Genomic DNA, 19,738 nt, shown 5'->3' on the forward strand with positions numbered 1-19,738 from the left:
ATCAGCATCCAAATGAAAAGCAGCAGCATCATTTTCACTTGGACTGAATGAACAACAGAGAGAAGACAGCAGCTCTTCAGTTCCAAAATGAAGCCTTTCATATTCAGTTGTGTAGCTCCTCCTCTTGCTGTGCTCTGTTTCCATTCAGGCTGATGGAAGCTTTAGAAATGACAGTGATGCTGCAGCCCCATCATCCAAGAAGCTCAGACTGAAGCAGGAATCTGCAGGAAAATCACCTGAATGAATCTGGAGAGAAACAACTTCCTGAGAAAACAGATCACCCAGACTGCTGCACAGTGCACAGAAATTCTGACTGTTGTCAGTATGAAACATGAACATGACATAAACATAAAGAAGTAAAGTCTCAGTCATTATAGTCTAATTATGAATCAAGAGTTTACAGTAAAACATTGGTAACACAGTGATGCAGTAAAAACACTGTTTTCTGCTTCGTTGTTCAGGAGTCAAGATTTAAGATCTCCTTCATCGTCACTTCACAATGTGAAACCAAATATTGTTTCTCATCAGGGCTTTAAAAAGATCCTATTAAGTAATAATTTTAAAATAGCAAATAACTCAATTCAATTTTCGCCAAATCACAATAAAATCATCTCAAGGCACTTTACAAAAAACCCAACAAATCCCTTATGAGCAGCATTTGGCAACGGTGAAGAGGAAAAACTCCCTTTAACGTAAGAAAAAACCATGAGCAGAACCAGGCTGCATCACGCCTATAGCAGAATAACTAAGGGATGGTTCAGGGTTACCAGAACCAACTATAAGATTTGTCAAAAAGGAAGGTTTTAAGTCTAGCCTTAAAAGTACAGAGAATGTCTGCCTCCTGAACCCAGACTGAGAGCTGGTTCTACAGGAGAGGAGCTTGATAGCTAAAGGCGCTGCCTCCTATTCTACTTTTGGAAACTCTGGGAACCACAAGTAGACCTTCACTTTGAGAGCGAAGTGCTCTATTGGGATAATATGGTACTATGAGGTCTTTAAGGTATGAAGGAGCTTGATCATGAAGGGATTTGTATGTGAGAAGAAGGATTTTAAATTCTATTCTGGATTGTACAGGGAGCCAAAGAAAAGAACCTAATATAGAAGGAATATGATCTCTCTTGCTAGTTCCTGTCAGGACTCTAGCTGTAGCATTCTGGATGAACTGGAGGCTTTTTATGGAGATAGTGGGACATCCAGATAGTAATGAGTTACAGTAATCTAGCCTTGAGGTAACAAATACATGGACTAGTTTTTCTGTGTCACTTTGGGACAGGATGTTCCTATTTTTTGCAAAATTGCATAAGTGAACGAAGGCAGTTCTAGAGATTTGTTTTATGTGTGAATTATGTCCTGGTCAAAATTAACTGCAAGGTTTTTCACAGCAGTGCTGGAGGCCAGGGCTATGCCATCTAAAGTAGCTATCTTGTTAGAAAAGCTATTTCTGAGGTTTTTAGGCCCAAATGCAATAACTTCTGTTTTCTATGAGTTTAAAAGTAGAAAGTTACTGGTCATCCAGTTCTTTATGTTTTTTAGACACGCCTAAAGTGTGGCTAACTGGTTTGTGTTAACAGGTTTCAGAGATAGATACAGCTGAGTGTCATCTGCATAGCAGTGGTAATTAATAGAGTGCTTCCTAATAACATAGCCTAAAGGGAGCATGTATAAGGTGAACAGAATCGGTCTAAGCACAGAACCTTGTGGAAACCAAAATTTCCTTCACCTTAATGAAAGTAAAAGTGAGTGTATTTTGTTTGGCCCCCCAGGATTCTACCGCAACATTGATCTCAGTGCTCTGACATTGCATGTTGGTCAATCTGTGAGGAACTTGGGAGTGATTTTTGATAACAAGCTGAAATTGGACAAACAAATAAATGCTGTGGTCAAAGACAGCTTTTTCCAGCTGCGTCTTCTGGCCAAAGTGAAACCCTTTCTATCTCGCAGTGATGTGGAGAAAGCTGTTCATGCTTTCATTAGTTCACGCATTGACTACTGTAATTCGCTGTATTTTGGGATTACACAAGTCCCTAGTTAATCGATTACAATTGGTGCAAAATGCAGCTGCACGCCTTTTAACCGGCTCGTCTAGATCCAATCACATCACTCCCATTCTTTACTCTCTTCACTGGCTGCCAGTTCGTTACCGCATCCAGTTTAAAATTTTAACTTTTGTTTTTAAAGCTCTTAATGATCTCGCTCCTCCTTATCTATCGGAGATTTTAACCCTCCACCACCCCAGTAGGGTTCTTCGTCTGTCCTCTCAGACTGTACTGGAGGTCCCTAGATCCCAGTATAAACAGTGGGGTGATCGTGCATTCGCTGTAGCTGCTCCCAAACTGTGGAATACTCTGCCCCTGGAGCTGCGAGCACTCACTGACCCGTCTCTTTTTAAGTCCGGACTAAAGACTTATCTGTTCAGGCTAGCCTTTAGCTCTTAGCAGTACAACTTATTACACAAAAGTATGCCTATGTCTTTTTCTGCTTATTGCATTTTATTATTGTTTACTTGATGTACAGCACTTTGGTCTTCCTTATGTTGTTGTAAAGTGCTTTATAAATAAACATTGATTGATTGATTGATTGATTGAACTCCATAATTAACCTTTGTGCGCATGGAAGGTTCATCATGAACATGAACAAACTGGAATCTGTCCGATAAATAAGATTTGAACCATTTGAATGCTGTTCCTTTGATTCCAATCACATGTTCCAGTCTCTGTAATAACATGCTGTGGTCAATAGTGTCAAGTGCAGCACTCAGGTCTAGCAGGACAAGAATATAGATGAGTCCATTATCATCTAGTAAGTACTGGTTCAAGACCACTGCGATACTCTGGCATCATGATTTGTTGAATTATATATTGTTGGTTTGTGAGGCTACACTATCTGGTCTGTGTATCATTAGCCTCTCTAGCTGAAGAGCAGCATGTGTGATGTTCTCAGTTAGCAAAGTTTCAGTGTAGTCAAAGACACAGCAGTCCCCCCATGATTCATCCTCTTTTATTTCTCTGCTTTACAAAGAATCCAGACTGTGATGACAAACCACAGAAGTTCAACAGTGTGTGTCTCCCTCTGGTGGCTGTTGTGGAGTATTGTGTTGTCTTTGCTCCAAAGGTTTTTGTACAGAGTTTTGGTGTTTCCTGTCACTGTGGGCTGCAGAGCACAGTAGTACACAGCAGAGTCAGACAGCTGAAGCTTCTGGATCTTCAGAGGAACTGATCTGGATGTGGAATTCAGTGTGGATGAAAATCTCTCCCTGTACTCATCTGGTGTGTTGCCTTCATCTAGATTAACTCGACTCAGGATGAACGTGGGGCTGTTGTTTCCATCCTGTTTGTACCAGTAGAGATATGGACTTGCTGAACTGCTGTTATACAGACAGCCAAGTGTTACTGCGTCTCCTTCAGTAGCAGTCTCATCTCCTTCTGGCTGCAGCACGTTGTCTTTTTGTGCTCTGCATTCTGTAAAACACCAACAAACAGTGTCAGTGTGCTGTTAAAGAGTCATGTCAATGCTGGAATGATATCAGAGAAACAGAGTTGTGTTCATACCAAGGCACATAGCAGCCAGCAACGCTGAAATGAACAGAGGCATCATATGTGCAGTGTTGAGGAACTGGGAGCTCCAGCCAGTATGAAGAAGCCTGTGATCCCTCTGTTTAGTCTTCATCAACACTAAGTTGGTGGATTAGAAGGAGGAGCCTGATCACAGTGACAGGGCTCATTCACAGCCCTGTGTTATTCCCCTGCTGACAACTTTACTCTGAACACAGTTTGGACCAGTCTCCTTTCAGTGTCCAACTTGCCTTGTATGTGATCGTCATTGGACATTTCAGCTAAACCGTTTCCTGTTTTACAGCTGCTGCACATTCCCGTTGGTCCCTGACATATAAAGCTGCTAATTGTTGGGAACCTGCTACGACCCCTTTAATATCTTTTATCACAAATAGTACAAGCAAACTGAGAAGGAACATTTGACAAATGGGACTTTGTAAATTCTCTTCAGGATTTTTTTCTTTTCAATCAATCAATCAATCAATCAAATCTTTATTTGTATAGCACCTTACATCAACTCAGGTTGACCGAAGTGCTTCACAACATTAAAAAAATCTAAAAAATAAAGGATATATACAATAATAAGGAGTATAAAATACACCCGACACACAAAAAAAAAAAAATGGCAGGGTCGTGCTATGAATCAAAAGCCAGTCTGAATAACTGAGTCTTAAGTTTCGCTCTAAACAGGGGCAGGTCATTGATGGAACATAATTCAATGGTCAAAGTGTTCCAGAGTTTGGGACCTGCCACTGGCACAATAAACCCATTGTTTGTACCTCGATCAAGAGAGCAAATGTTGGCCAGCAGAAGGCAAATCTCTGCTGGGTTGGTGAGAACTTCAAATCTCTCATAGGTATGAAGGTGCCCTGTCATTGATTGGACTGAAAGTAAACAACAGAAGCTTAAATAGAATTTGGAATTGTACGGGGAGCCAGTGGAGGGAATACAGGATTGCGGAGATATGATCATGCTTTTTGGTGTTAGTCAGCAAGCGGGCCGCAGCATTCTGAACAAGTTGCAAGCGATGGATGTCAGCTTGGTTAATGCAAACATAAAGAGTGTTGAAATGATTTAGCCGGGATCTAATGAAAGTGTGAATTGCTTCTCTAGGTCACTGTGGTTCAGAAAGGGCTTAACCTTTGCAAGGAGGCATAGCTGAAAAAAACTTGCCTTCACAACAGAATTAATTTGTTTATGGAAGTTTAAGTTATTGTCTAAGGTCACCCCCAGGTTTTTGACCGTGAAGTGTCAGAGAGTCAAAACCAGAAGCCTCAAAACTGGGACGGTTGGGGGTGCCAACGAGAATATATTCTGTCCTGCGCTCGTTCAAACTAAGAAAGTTCTGAGATAACCAGATTTTGATGTCATCCAAACACCTACAGATGGATATGAGTGTGTCAGAAGAGTTAGAAACAACTGGCAGGTAGATCTGTAAGTCATCTGCATACAGATGAAAGGAGACGTTGTATTTTGTGATAATCGATCCTAATGGTAACATGTACAAAGAGAATAAAACAGGGCCCAGAATGGAGCCCTGTGGCACACCAGAGGTCAGGGGAGCTGGAGAGAAGGAAAGGTCGCCAATCACGACAGGAAAGGTTCTATTCATTAAATCGGACCTGAACCACTTGTAGTACAGGTCCCTGAAGGCCAACTAGGTGTGATAAATGTGTCAGGGGGATGGAGTGACCCACAGTATCAAATGCTGTGGTGAAGTCCAGCATTACTAGCAGCATAGGTTTCTTAGAATCCAGGGACAGGAGGATATCATTCTGAACCTTCAAGAGAGCGGGTTCAGTACTGTGCCAAGTTCTAAAGCCAGATTGGAATTTTTCAAAAATATGGTTCTTTTCAAAAACAGAATGAAGCTGGATGAAAACAACTTTTTCCAAAACATTAGACAAGAAAGGTAAATGGGATACTGGTCTAAAGTTTGAGAGAAGTGCAGGATCAAGATTGGATTGGATTTTTTGAGAAAAGGCCTTACCACAGCATGCTTGAATACATCTGGGACAGACCCTGAGCTGAGGAAGCTGTTAATGAATAGGAGGAGACATTGTCTTGAATGTAAATATCATGTTTGGTCAAATCAAAGATGGTGGATTTGTTGTTGAAACTTCAATCAAAAATGTTGAAACTTGGTAAAAATCTTCAGCTGTGAAAGTTTGAAACTTTTGTTGTTTTGAGTTTTTCTGTGTATTTTGATGTCTGAACATATAAACTAGTGATGTCAGTGTGTTATTAGTTAATACTTTAGTGTGAATTTGGGCTGTAGTTCTCCATGAACAATGGAAGGAGCTCATTGTGGCCTAATGACCCACAGTGTATGAAGAGGATTAACTGAGTAAGTCAGAGTCTGTTTATTTGTTTTCATGGTCTCTTGTGTCTGAAGCATCAACAGTTGGTTTGTCATTGATGTGGATTTGCTGCTGATGTGAATCCTCCCCCAGTGTTTCATTAGCAGCTGTAACCACAGGGACTCTGATCAAACAGGAATGAGCAGAATAAATCTGATATGAAGCTGTGGTTTGAATCCCACTTCCCTCCCCTTTGAAGAGTAGTCAGATATCTGTGTTCAGGTTTTTGTACAGACTCTTCTACACTTTGTATCACTGTGTTTCTAGAGCACAGTAGTAGAGAGCTGTGTCTGCCAGGGTTAGACTCTTTATGGTCAGTTCAGTTGATGCATCTGATGTTTGGGATTCATATCGATTATCAGGAATATATTGACCTGTTTCCCCTTTGGCTCCTTTCATGAGTATAAACTGAGGAGCTTCCAGGTCTGAATGATGTTTGTACCAGTAAAGATAAATATAAGTTTCAGTTGTTTGATAGCGACATGTGAGTTTGACAGATTCTCCTTCTCTTCCAGTGACTTCATCTTGTACAGGAGAGATTGTGTCTCCAGCTGTTAGTCCTGGAAAAAGCAGAGAAAATGAAGCCATTAGATGAACATTGTCCACGAGGCTGAGAGGAGAAGACAGTGGAAAATGTCAGTGTACAGTGTTACTCTGTGGACACAAACTGTTGACCAGGACTTCCTGACAAAGACAAATTCATTGCGAGGTTGAATGAGACGCCTGTTTGTGGTCAAACTCACCTATAAAGTGAGATAAAAAGAGAAAGAAGTAAAGCAACATGTCTTTGGAGTTGTTGAAGTCAGACAGCAGATGAACAGTGTTCTTCCACTGCAGTAGAATGAAAAAACTAAACAGTGTCTGCTGCACAGCTCTTCTCCTCAGCATCAAGCTGATTGGGCTTTGACTTCCTGCAACAAACCACTGAAGTTTAACAGTGTGTGTCTCCCTCTGGTGGATGTTGTGGAGTATTGTGTTGTCTTTGCTCCAAAGGTTTTTGTACAGAGTTTTGGTGTTTCCTGTCACTGTGGGCCTCACAGCACAGTAGTACACAGCAGAGTCAGACACTGCAGCAGAGGAGATGTTCATGCTGATTTGCTTTTCCTCCACTTTGACCTTCAGTCCAGGAACTGGATTATTTAATACTTCTCCTGAAGCAGTGTGTGAGATGAGGAACTCTGGTGGTTTTCCTGGATATTGGCGATACCAGAAGAAATAATCACCAGGTGACAGTTTGGGGTATTTGTAGGACAGAGTGACAGTGCTGTCTTCTAAACTGAACTCTTCATTCTTGACTGGACTCAGATCTTCACAGCCGACACCTGAAGGAAGACATAACTCTGTTATAACTTATTGCTCCAAAGGTTTTATCAGTGAATTCTATTTTACATTTCTATGTTCACTAGTGAATTTTCTCCTACCTGTCAGTGTGATCAGAAACAAAGCTGAAAACAGATGTAAGTGCTCTGACTCCATCTTAAAGACAGAAGCTGTTTCTGCTTTAATCTCCACTGTGAGAGTTTCAGTCTTTTCTGTCCTTCAGTCACAGTTTTGCTCCTCCCTTCATCTCTTCATCTCCTCCTTTCACACAGGACTGACGACTTTTCAGCTTCTCACTGGTCTTTATTGCTTTGCATAACATTGCATGGTTTTTATCACTAACTGGCTCATTATCCAGGCTGTGGAGTTTGTTCATAAATGTTGTAGTTATTTTAAAGGGAGAAGGCTCATGGTCATTTGACTCCAAAGCAGCTTTTGCATTGGTGTCACATTCACTGACTGATGGAAACATAAAGTGAGAGGCTGCTTCATAAAAAGAGGTTCATGAATGATTGAATCATTTTATTGCAGAATCACTACCCACTCTTTCCTAACCAGGGTCCCAGGGATCAGCTGGAGCCTATACCAGCTCTCTTTGGGTGAAAGGTAGGGGGACACCCTGGACAGGTCCCCAGTCCATCACAGGGCCACATAGAGACAAACAACCTCACACACTCACACTCACTCCTATGTGCAATTTAGAGTCACCAATCAACCTGACATCCATGTTTTTGGACTGTGGGAGGAAACCAGAGTAGCTGGAGTAAATTGGCCAAAGCGAAAAAAATGTAATTTCCAGATCTATCCAGATGGCAAATAAAGTTATACATGAGTTTTCTTAACACTGCTTGAAAAGTATTTACTTGTAAGGTCACAAACAGCTCAATAGCACACCACCATCTAGGCTTCTTAAGCAATATTCCCTACACTGGGAGTGGTAGGCTAGCTCGGTGCACCGATGTTCCTCAGGCAGTCTAGGCCTGTAGCAGAATAACTAAAGGATGGTTCAGGGTTACCTGAAGCCAGCCCTAACTATACGCTTTGTCAGAAAGGAAGGTTTTTAAATCTAGTACAGAGTGTCTGCCTCCTGAACCCAGACTGGGAGCTGGTTCCACAGGAGAGGAGCTTGATGGCTATAGGCTCTGCCTCCCATTCTACTTTTGTAAACTCTGGGAACCACAGGTAGAAAGAAGGCAGTTCTAGAGATTTGTTTTATGTGTGAATTAAAGAACATGTCCTGGTCAAAATTAACTGCAAGGTTTTTCACAGTAGTGCTGGAGGCCAGGGCTATGCCATCTAAAGTAACTATATTGTTAGAAAAGCTATTTCTGAGGCTTTTAGGCCCAAATACAATAACTTCTGTTTTCTCTAAATTTAAAAGTACAAACTTACTGGTCATCCAGGCATTTACATGCTTTAGACACTCTTAAAATCTGGCTAACTGGTTTGTGTTATCAGGTTTCATAGATAGATACAGCTGAGTGTCATCTGCATAGCAGCGGTAATTAATAGAGTGCTTCCTAATAGTATTGCCTAAAGGAAGCATGTATAAGGTGAACAGAATCGGTCTAAGCACAGAACCTTGTGGAACTCCAAAACTAACTTTTGTGCACATGGAAGGTTCATCATGAACATGAACAAATTGGAATCTGTCCGATAAATAAGACTGGAACCATTTTAACGCTTTTCCTTCGATTCCAGTCACATGTTCCAGTCTCTGTAATAAGATGCTGTGGTCAATAGTGTTAAGTGCAGCACTAAGGTCTAGAAAGACAAGTATAGAGATGAGTCCATTATCATGTAGTGAGTACTGGTTTGAGATCACTACGATACTCTGGCATCATGATTTGCTGATATATATATTGTTGGTTTGTGAGGCTACACTATCTGCTCTGTAGAGCATTAGCTTCTCTAGCTGAAGAGCAGCATCTGTGATGTTCTCAGTTAGCAAAGTTTCAGTGTAGTCAAAGACACAGCAGTCCCCCCCATGATTCATTCAGCTGTTATTCTCTTGTTTTCAAAGAATCCAGACTGTAATGACAAACTACTGAAGTTTAACAGTGTGTGTCTCCCTCTGGTGGATGTTGTGGAGTATTGTGTTGTCTTTGCTCCAAAGGTTTTTGTACAGAGTTTTGGTGTTTCCTGTCACTGTGGGCTTCACAGCACAGTAGTACACAGCAGAGTCAGACACTGCAGCAGAGGAGATGTTCATGCTGATTTGCTTTTCCTCCACTTTGACCTTCAGTCCAGGAACTGGATTATTTCCCACTTGTCCTGAAGCAGAGTGTGAGATGAGGAACTCTGGTGGTTTTCCTGGATATTGGCGATACCAGAAGAAATAATTACCAGCTGACAGTTTGGGGTATTTGTAGGACAGAGTGACAGTGCTGTCTTCTAAACTGAACTCTTCTTTGTTGACTGGACTCAGATCTTCACAGCCGACACCTGAAGGAAGACATAACTCTGTTATAACTTATTGCTCCAAAGGTTTTATCAGTGAATTCTATTTTACATTTCTATGTTCCCTAGTGAATTTTCTCCTACCTGTCAGTGTGATCAGAAACAAAGCTGAAAACAGATGTAAGTGCTCTGACTCCATCTTAAAGATAGAAGCTGTTTCTGCTTTAAACTCCACTGTGAGAGTTTCAGTCTTTTCTGTCCTTCAGTCACAGTTTTGCTCCTCCCTTCATCTCTTCATCTCCTCCTTTCACACAGGACTGACGACTTTTCAGCTTCTCACTGGTCTTTATTGCTTTGCATAACATTGAATGGTTTTTATCACTAACTGGCTCATTATCCAGGCTGTGGAGCTTGTTCATAAATGTTGTAGTTATGTTAAAGGGAGAAGGCTCATGGTCATTTGACTCCAAAGCAGCTTTTGCATTGGTGTCACATTCACTGACTGATGGAAACATAAAGTGAGAGGCTGCTTCATAAACAGAGGTTCATGAATGATTGAATTATTTTATTGCAGACTCACAGTCCAGAATAATAAAAACAACAATTCACATACATTAAATAATATCAGTACCTACATATCTACCAGAGACACCCATACCAGTATCTCTATGACAAGGACTGATAATGAGGAGCACTACATCTAATGTTGGCTAAAGCCAAAATAATGTAATTTCCAGATCTATCCAGATGGCAAATAAAGTTATACATGAGTTTTCTTAACACTGGTTGAAAAGTATTTATTTGTAAGGTCACAGACAGCTCACTAGCAAACCACCATCTAGGCTTCAGCATTATAAAACGCTACCTGCAGTCTTCTCATGCTAGCCTTCTTAAAATTTGTGCACAGATGTATTCAGGTCAATTCAGTTTTATTTCTATAGCTCCAAATCCCAATACAATCATCTCAGGGCACTTTACAAAAAACAAAAAACCCAACAAATCCCTTATGAGCAGCACTTGGCGACTAGAGAGGAAAAATCTCCAGCAGAACCAGGAGGGTTAGGGTAGGGTAGCTCAGTGCACCGATGGTCCTCAGGCAAATCTAGTACAGAGTGTCTGCCTCCTGAACCCAGACTGGGAGCTGGTTCCACAGGAGTGGAGCTTGATAGCGATAGGCTCTGCCTCCCATTCTACTTTTGGAAACTCTGGGAACCACAAGTAGAAAGAAGGCAGTTCTAGAGGTTTGGTTTATGTGTGAATTAAAGAACATGTCCTGGTCAAAATTAACTCCAAGGTTTTTCATAGTAGTGCTGGAGGCCAGGGCTATGCCATCTAAAGTAGCTACATTGTTAGAAAAGCTATTTCTGAGGTTTTTAGGCCGAAATACAATAACTTCTGTTTTCTCCAAATTTAAAAGTAGAAAGTTACTGGTCATCCAGGCCTTTATGTCCTTTAGACACACCTAAATTCTGACTAACTGGTTTGTGTTATCAGGTTTCATAGATAGATACAGCTGAGTGTCATCTGCATAGCAGTGGTAATTAATAGAGTGTTTCCTAATAGTATTGCCTAAAGGAAGCATGTATAAGGTGAACAGAATCGGTCTAAGCACAGAACCTTGTGGAACTCCAAAACTAACTTTTGTGCACATGGAAGGTTCGTCGTCAATATAAACAAAATGGAATCTGTCCGATAAATAAGACTGGAACCATTTTAACGCTTGTAATTCAATTCCAATCACATGTTCCAGTCTCTGTAATAAGATGCTGTGGTCAGTAGTGTCAAGTGCAGCACTAAGGTCTAGCGGGAAAAGTATAGAGATGAGTCCATTATCATGTAGTGAGTACTGGTTCGATACCACTACAATACTTTGGCTCCATGATTCGTTGATATATATATTGTTGGTTTTTGAACCAACCACTGAAGTTTAACAGTGAGTGGTTCCCTCTGGTGGATGTTGTGGAGTATTGTGTTGTCTTTGCTCCAAAGGTTTTTGTACAGAGTTTTGGTGTTTCCTGTCACTGTGGGCCGCAGAGCACAGTAGTACACAGCAGAGTCAGACAGCTGAAGCTTCTGGATCTTCAGAGGAACTGATGTCTTGTTGATTTCAGCATTAAATCTGTCTTTCTGAAAGTCTGGAGCTTTTTCTACTGATGTGGAGAAAGATTTCATCATATACTTTGGTAAATCGTTTTCTTCTTGTTTATACCAAAACAAAGTGGGACTTGGGTCACTGGTCTCAAAAGTACAACCCAGTGTGGCTGTGTCTCCTTCAGCAGCAATGACATCTCCTGTTGGCTGGATCACTCTGTCTTCTCCTTTACACTCTGGGGAAGAACAGAACATGCAGAGGAAGAGATGGATCAATGAAGATGATTGATGAAAGCAGAACAATCAGCAGGTTTAAAGAGTTACCTGGCAAAGAGACAGATACATAGACATGTAGAATGAATCTGATTTTCAGGGATCATTGTCAGTGTGAACCATAAAAAGGGCTGATGTCAGCTCAGTGATGTGTTCAAATGTTTGAGGATAAAACATGTTGTACTTTCTATCTTACCAAAGCAAAGAGCAGCAAGAATAATCCACAGCCAATGTTCCATCTGTCCAAGCAGGTTGAAATGAACAGGAGAAACTAGCTGATGTTCAACATTCAGTCTGAGAATTGTTCTTATTGACACAACGGTTGAACACAGGGCAGAAGTAGAGCACCGCCTACTTGATGATGTGGCCCTCTAGTGGAGGTAAACCGTTGACTTCAACAGTGTGGAAAAAAGGCTTCCAGCAGCTTGTCAGTGTGTCAGCTTGTGTTTTTGTACAGAGACTGTGGGTTTGCTGTCACTGTGGGCCTCACAGCACAGTAGTACAGAGCAGAGTCTGTCACTGCAGCAGAGGAGATCTGCAGATCCAGATGTTGTTCTCCAGACAGTTTAGTCGAGAACCTTTTGTCTGATTTCAGAGAATCTGAAGACTTTGAAATGTTCAACCCTGAGATGTACAAAAGGAACTCTGGTGGTTTTCCTGGATATTGGCGATACCAGAAGAAATAATCACTAGGTGTTATAGTTTTGGAGTATTTGTAGGACAGAGTGACAGTGCTGTCTTCTAAACTGAACTCTTCTTTGTTGACTGGACTCAGATCTTCACAGCCGACACCTGAAGGAAGAGATGAATGTTGTTAAAGATGATACTAAACTCTGATAGTCTGTTCCAGTGGTTTTCATGATTCCTGATTTTTCTATATTTTAGTTCAGATTTTAACAATTTGAACAACAAAAATGAACAAACACAATAACAGACGTACAAACAGACCAAAGCAGGAACTGAAGTCAGTGTCCACAGTAGAGTTTGTACTGACTGACAAACTGAAAGTGACCCATAGCAGTAAAGCTCAGGTTTGGGTCTCATGTCTGATTCCTGCTGTAACCTACCTTTTAGTATGATCAGAACAAGAGAAAATATTCCACAGCGTTGCAGTGAGAGCATCTTACAGACAGTATCTGTGTTGTGTTTGCTTTAGATATTGAATGAATCTCACAGTGGGACTAGTTCTGCTCTTTGACAGATTTGCTCCTCCCTCAACCTGTTCGTCCTCTGATATCACTGAACGTTATCGACGCTAAAATCACTCTGAACAGATAAACCTTTATTTTTCTGCTGGCTTTTCTTTTTGTTTCTTTTGGCATATTTATGAACATCCTCAAAGAATCCTGTGAAGTCTAGTCTCCAAATGGCAGCATCATAAGTCATTTACACATCATTTAAAATCATGGTGAAATTGGTTTTATATAGTCTGGAGATGGCCTCATGTAGGACTTCAGAGACTGAACATTGTGCTGTGGATTTCATAAGTAATTGATCAAATTTGCTCCAAAAATGTGTGAGGTCTTCAGGCAGCCACTGTTTTCTACAAAATGACTGTTGGACAAACGCAGCATGTATTTGTGCCTGTAATTAAAATCAGTGAAGTCAGATGAGATTCTTATTTAGTCTATGGGCAGTTTTATCATGCACACACCAATCCAGCCCTCTCTCAGACAGACTGCCCATGTGAGTCTACACTAACAGTACTTCATACTGCATGTGCCTGGTAATCTCCTGGCTCCAAACCAGCTCAGTTTTGCTGTGGTTGGTACAATGATGGAGCTGATGGACTGTGCATTTGTACAATGAGTATGTACTCAGTGTATCAGTACATCTCTCATTTCTACCTAACACTCAATACACTTCTCATTACAAAAGACACACTTTGCTACTTCTGTCATTCATGTGTCACTGAATTCAATGAGTTTATTTTTTAATAGTTGGCGCCAAATCAAAGGATGTCAGATTTGGATCCACTCAGCTGCAGAAGGTCCATGAACTCCAGCACTGACCTTGGCATTAACAGGTAAAACAACAGGACCAGCTCCTGACACACATTTTGATGGAAGGTGCAGCAACATGGTGGAAATGGACCTGAATTTAGGAGTATTATAATCCATGTGACCTCAAAGGTTCAGGTGACCTGGGACTGATCCTTGTGGTAGATCATAACAAATTTGAGCTTAGAATCCTGGAACGTTGTGTAATGATCATAACTGAGACCTGAATTGTTATTCACGTCGGCAGCAATGACACCCGATTACGCCAATCGGAGGTCACTAAAATTAATGTTGAGTCGGTGTGTAACTTTGCTAAATTAATGTCGGACTCCCTAGTTTTCTCTGGACCCTCCCCAATCTGACCAGCGATGACATGTTTAGCCGCATGTCGTCGTTCCGTCGCTGGCTGTCTAGGTGGTGTCCAGCAAACGATGTGGGCTTCATAGACAATTGGGCCACTTTCTGGGGAAAACCCGGTCTGGTAGCGAGAGATGGCATCCATCCCACTTTGAATGGTGCAGCTCTCATCTCTAGGAATTTGGCCGAGTTTCTTAGCCGACCTAAAGCCTGACAATCCAGGGTGGGGACCGGGATGCAGAGACTCAATCTAAAACGCTTCTCTGCAGTTTCCTTAGAGCCGCCGCCCCCCTCAAACCACATAGAGACTGTGTCTGCCCCTCGAACATATAAATCAAATAAATCAGAAGTTAACAGAAGAGGAGTTATTCATAAAAACTTAATAAAAATTAAGACCACTCTTCTTATTGAACAGAAAAACAGAACTGTCAAATGTGGATTATTAAATATTAGGTCCCTTTCTTCTAAATCTCTGTTAGTAAATGATTTGATAACTGATCACCAAATTGACCTACTTTATCTTACTGAAACCTGGTTACAGCAGGATGAATATGTCAGTTTGAATGAATCAACCTCCCTCAGTCATAAAAATTATCATGTTCCTCGAAGCACAGGTCGAGGTGGAGGAGTAGCTGCAATCTTCCAGTCAAACTTATTATTAAACTTTCATCCTCAGAACAGTTATAACTCATTTGAGAGCCTCACTCTTAGTCTCTCACATCCAAACTGGAAAACACAAAAACCAGTTCTACTTGTCATTGTGTACCGTCCACCTGTTCCTTACTCAGAGTTTTTAACTGAATTCCCTGACTTCCTGTCTGATTTAGTGCTTAGATCAGATAAAGTCATTATAGTGGGAGATTTTAACATTCATGTAGATGTTGAAAATAACAGCCTCAGCATTGCATTTAATTCTATATTAGATTCAATTGGTTTCATTCAAAACGTTAATAAACCCACCCACTGTTTTAATCACACCCTTGATCTTGTTCTGACCTATGGCATCGAAATTGAACATCTAATAATTTTTCCCCCAAATCCTGTTTTGTCAGATCATTCTTTAATAACGTTTGAATTTAAAATGATGGATCATGCAGCGTTTGGAAGAAAATTCCACTACAGCAGATGTTTATCCGACAACGCTGTTAATAAATTTAAGAAAATGATTCCATTTCTATTTGCATCTATGCCAAGTATAAACATAGTGGAGGGCAGCTGCCTTAATCCTACTCCCTACCAAATTGATCATGTTGTTGACAGTGCTGTAACCTCAGTGCGTGAAAAGCTTGATTCTGTGGCCCCTCTGAAAAAGAAGTTAGTGATTCAGAGAAGAGTAGCCCCATGATATAATTTACATATTCGTAACTTAAAGCAGGCATCACGAAGGCTGGAAAGGAAGTGGCGTTCCACAAATTTAGAGGAATTTTATCTAGCCTAGAAAAACAGTCTACTAACATATAAAAAAGCTCTCCGTAAAGCCAGAACTGCATACTATTCATCACTTATAGAGGAAAATAAGAACAATCCCAGGTTTCTTTTCAGCACTGTAGCCAGGCTGACAAAAAGTCACAGCTCTGTTGAGCCCAGTGTTCCCTTAGCTCTCAGCAGTGATGAATTTATGAGTTTCTTTACAAATAAAATCACAACTATTAGAGATAAAATTCAGCAGATGCTTCCTATACCTGCAATAAATGAATCTTCTACTACAGTAGCTCTTGAATCATCTGTAGGACCTCAGTTATGTTTAGACTGCTTCTCTCCTATAGATCTCTCTGAATTTACATCAGTAGTTGCTTCATCGAAATCATCAACGTGTCTCTTGGACCCCATCCCGACTAGACTGCTTAAAGGCACCCTGCCATTAATGAACTCATCTTTATTGGACTTGGTAAATTTATCTCTAGTATCAGGCTACGTACCACAGGCCTTTAAGACTGCAGTAATCAAACCTTTACTCAAAAAGCCTAGTCTTGATCCAGGAGTCTTGGCTAATTATAGACCAATATCCAACCTGCCATTTATTTCTAAAATCCTAGAAAAAGCTGTTGCTAAGCAGCTATCAGTCCACTTACACAGGAATGAACTATTTGAAGATTTCCAATCAGGATTTAGAGCACATCATAGTACAGAAACAGCACTGTTGAAAGTTACCAACGATCTTCTCTTAGCCTCAGATAATGGACTTGTTTCGATACTTGTCCTCCTAGACCTTAGTGCAGCATTCGACACCATTGACCACAACATCTTATTACAGAGACTGGAGCATGTGATTGGTATCAGAGGAACAGCGTTAAAGTGGTTCCAATCCTATTTATTGGACAGATTCCAGTTTGTTCATGTCCATGATGAACCTTCCACACGAACAAAAGTTAGTTATGGAGTTCCACAAGGTTCTGTGCTAGGACCGATTCTGTTCACCCTGTACATGCTTCCTTTAGGATATATCATTAGGAAGCACTCTATTAATTACCACAGCTATGCGGATGACACTCAGTTATATCTATCTATTAAACCTGTTAACACAAACCAGTTAACCAGACTTCAAGCCTGTCTAACTGACATAAAGGCCTGGATGACCAGTAACTTTTTACTTTTAAACTCGGAGAAAACAGAAGTCATTATATTTGGGCCTAAAAATCTCAGAAATAACTTTTCTAAAATTATAGCTACTCTAGATGGCATAGCCCTGGCCTCCAGCACTACTGTAAAAAACCTTGGAGTTATTTTTGACCAGGACATGTCCTTTAACTCACACATAAAACAAATTTCTAGAACTGCATTCTTTCACCTGCGCAACATTTCCAAAATTAGGAACATCCTGTCTCAAAATGATGCAGAAAAACTAGTCCATGCATTTGTTTCCTCAAGGCTAGATTACTGTAACTCATTACTATCTGGATGTCCTAATATCTTAATAAAAAGCCTCCAATTAATCCAGAATGCCACAGCCAGAGTCCTGACAGGAACTAGCAAGAGAGATCATATTTCTCCTATATTGGCTTCTCTTCATTGGCTCCCTGTAAAATATAGAATAGAATTTAAAATCCTTCTTCTCACATACAAATCCCTTCATAATCAAGCTCCTTCATACCTTAAAGACCTCATAGTACCATATTATCCCAATAGACCACTTCGCTCTCAGAGTGCAGGCCTACTTGTGGTTCCCAGAGTTCGCAAAAGCAGAATGGGAGGCAGAGCCTTTAGATATCAAGCTCCTCTCCTGTGGAACCAGCTCTCAGCCTGGGTTCAGGAGGCAGACACTCTCTGTACTTTTAAGGCTAGACTTAAAACCTTCCTCTTTGACAAAGCATATAGTTAGGGCTGGCTTCAGGCAACCCTGAACCATCCCTTAGTTAGTTATGCTGCTATAGGCCTAGACTGCCCGAGGACCATCGGTGCACTGAGCTCCCCTACCCTAACCCCACCCCCCCTTCTCTCCCACCTCATGTATATTCCACCATTGAATGTTACTAACCTTGTGCTCTCTCTCTCCCCTAGTTTGTGCTCTCTCCCTCTCTCTCTCTCTCTCTCTCTCTCTCTGTACCTTCTGCAGGTGTCCCTGGTCCTGGAGCTGTTTATCGCTGATGTGCAGTTACTGGCCCCACCAACTTGCAGTGTCTATTTGTTGTTTATTGTTGCTGTTCTTTTCTCTCTGCTCTATCCACTCACCCCAACCGGTCGAGGCAGATGGCCGCCCAAACTGAGCCCGGTTCTGCTGGAGGTTTTTTTCTTCCATTAAAGGGAGTTTTTTCCTCTCCACTGTCACCAAGTGCTTGCTCATAAGGGAATTGTTGGGTTTTTAGTTTTAGTTTTTGTAAAGTGCCTTGAGATGATTTGTATTGTGATTTGGCGCTATACAAATAAAATTGAATTGAATTGAATTGAATTACATCCACAGGTCACGGACAAGGCTATGGAGCTAGCGTCTGTTCAACCCACCACAGTGATGTAGATGTGAGGGCTCTGATAAGAGCTGCAGAGATGGACTGTGCATTTGTCCATCAGCTCTTAGTGATTTCCACCAATATCTTTAACCTCTTCTTGGCACATGCTACTGTACCTGCATGTTTGAAAACCACCACTTTCATCCCAGTGCCCAAGTACACAAACATCAGCTGTCTGAATGACTACAGACCAGTCGCACTCACACACATCATAGCCAAGAGCTTTGAAAGTATAGTCCTGGGTCATATAACATCTAATCTTTCCTCAACCTTAGACTAACATCAGTATGCATGCAGGGCCAATAGAATCACAGAGGCTGCCATAAACACTGCCCTTTACAATGACCCACCTGGAGCAGAAGGGGGTGTATGTGAGGATGTTTTTCCTTGACTCCAGCTCCGCTTTTATCACCACTGTCCCCAGTAGACTGGTACTGTGGATTAAAGACTTTCTTAGCACTCACCCACAAATAGTGAGACTGACTCCCAATACATCCCCACCCCTGACCCTCAGCACTGGAGAACCACATGGATGTGTGCTGAGCCCCCTCCCCTGCTCTCTGTACAACTGAACACCTGTTCACGCTGCAAACACAATCATCAAATTTTCAGACAATACAACAAAAGTGGGGCTGATCTCTAATGTTGATGAGACAGCTGATGAAGTCTGTGGCTCCCTCTGGTGGATGTTGTGGAGTATTGTGTTGTCTTTGCTCCAAAGGTTTTTGTACAGAGTTTTGGTGTTTCCTGTCACTGTGGGCTGCAGAGCACAGTAGTACACAGCAGAGTCAGACACGTGAAGCTTCTGGATCTTCAGAGGAACTGATCTGGATGTGGAATCCAGTGTGGATGAAAATCTCTCCCTGTACTCGTCTGGTGTGTTGCCTTCATCCAGTTTATATCTGCTCAGGATGAACGTGGGGCTGTTGTTTCCATCCTGTTTGTACCAGTAGAGAGTTGGAGTTGTTGAACTGCTGTTATACAGACAGCCAAGTGTTACTGCCTCTCCTTCAGTAGCAGTCTCATCTCCTTCTGGCTGCAGCACGTTGTCTTTTTGTGCTCTGCATTCTGTAAAACACCAACAAACAGTGTCAGTGTGCTGTTAAAGAGTCATGTCAATGCTGGAATGATATCAGAGAAACAGAGTTGTGTTCATACCAAGGCACATAGCAGCCAGCAACACTGAGATGAACAGAGGCGTCATATGTGCAGTGTTGAGGAACTGGGAGCTCCAGCCAGTATGAAGAAGGCTGTGATCTCTCTGTTTAGTCTTCATCAACACTAAGTTGGTGGATTAGAAGGAGGAGCCTGATCACAGTGACAGGGCTCATTCACAGCCCTGTGTTATTCCCCTGCTGACAACTTTACTCTGAACACAGTTTGGACCAGTCTCCTCTCAGTGTCCAACTTGTCTTGTATGTGATCATCATTGAACATTTCAG

General features: G+C 41.4%; 4 gene segments (V, D, J or C); all 4 read right to left on the bottom strand.

Moving 5' to 3' along the window:
• Positions 1-2,879: 2,879 nt before the first annotated feature.
• Positions 2,880-3,637, bottom strand: LOC113129617 (T cell receptor alpha variable 38-2/delta variable 8-like). The segment is given in 3 exon segments: positions 2,880-2,911; positions 3,105-3,458; positions 3,549-3,637. Coding segments are annotated over 3 exon segments (432 nt in total).
• A 3,583-nt stretch (positions 3,638-7,220) lies between these two features.
• On the bottom strand, positions 7,221-9,843 carry LOC113129618 (T cell receptor alpha variable 4-like). The segment is given in 3 exon segments: positions 7,221-7,233; positions 9,370-9,676; positions 9,776-9,843. Coding segments are annotated over 3 exon segments (375 nt in total).
• Positions 9,844-12,367: 2,524 nt separating this feature from the next.
• On the bottom strand, positions 12,368-13,289 carry LOC113129645 (T cell receptor alpha variable 3-like). The segment is given in 2 exon segments: positions 12,368-12,787; positions 13,063-13,289. Coding segments are annotated over 2 exon segments (411 nt in total).
• Positions 13,290-18,876: 5,587 nt separating this feature from the next.
• Positions 18,877-19,682, bottom strand: LOC113129619 (T cell receptor alpha variable 19-like). The segment is given in 2 exon segments: positions 18,877-19,364; positions 19,455-19,682. Coding segments are annotated over 2 exon segments (606 nt in total).
• Positions 19,683-19,738: the final 56 nt, after the last annotated feature.

Source organism: Mastacembelus armatus, unplaced genomic scaffold (genome assembly GCF_900324485.2).
Source record: "Mastacembelus armatus unplaced genomic scaffold, fMasArm1.2, whole genome shotgun sequence".
In the NCBI taxonomy this organism is placed as follows: Eukaryota; Metazoa; Chordata; class Actinopteri; order Synbranchiformes; family Mastacembelidae; genus Mastacembelus; species Mastacembelus armatus.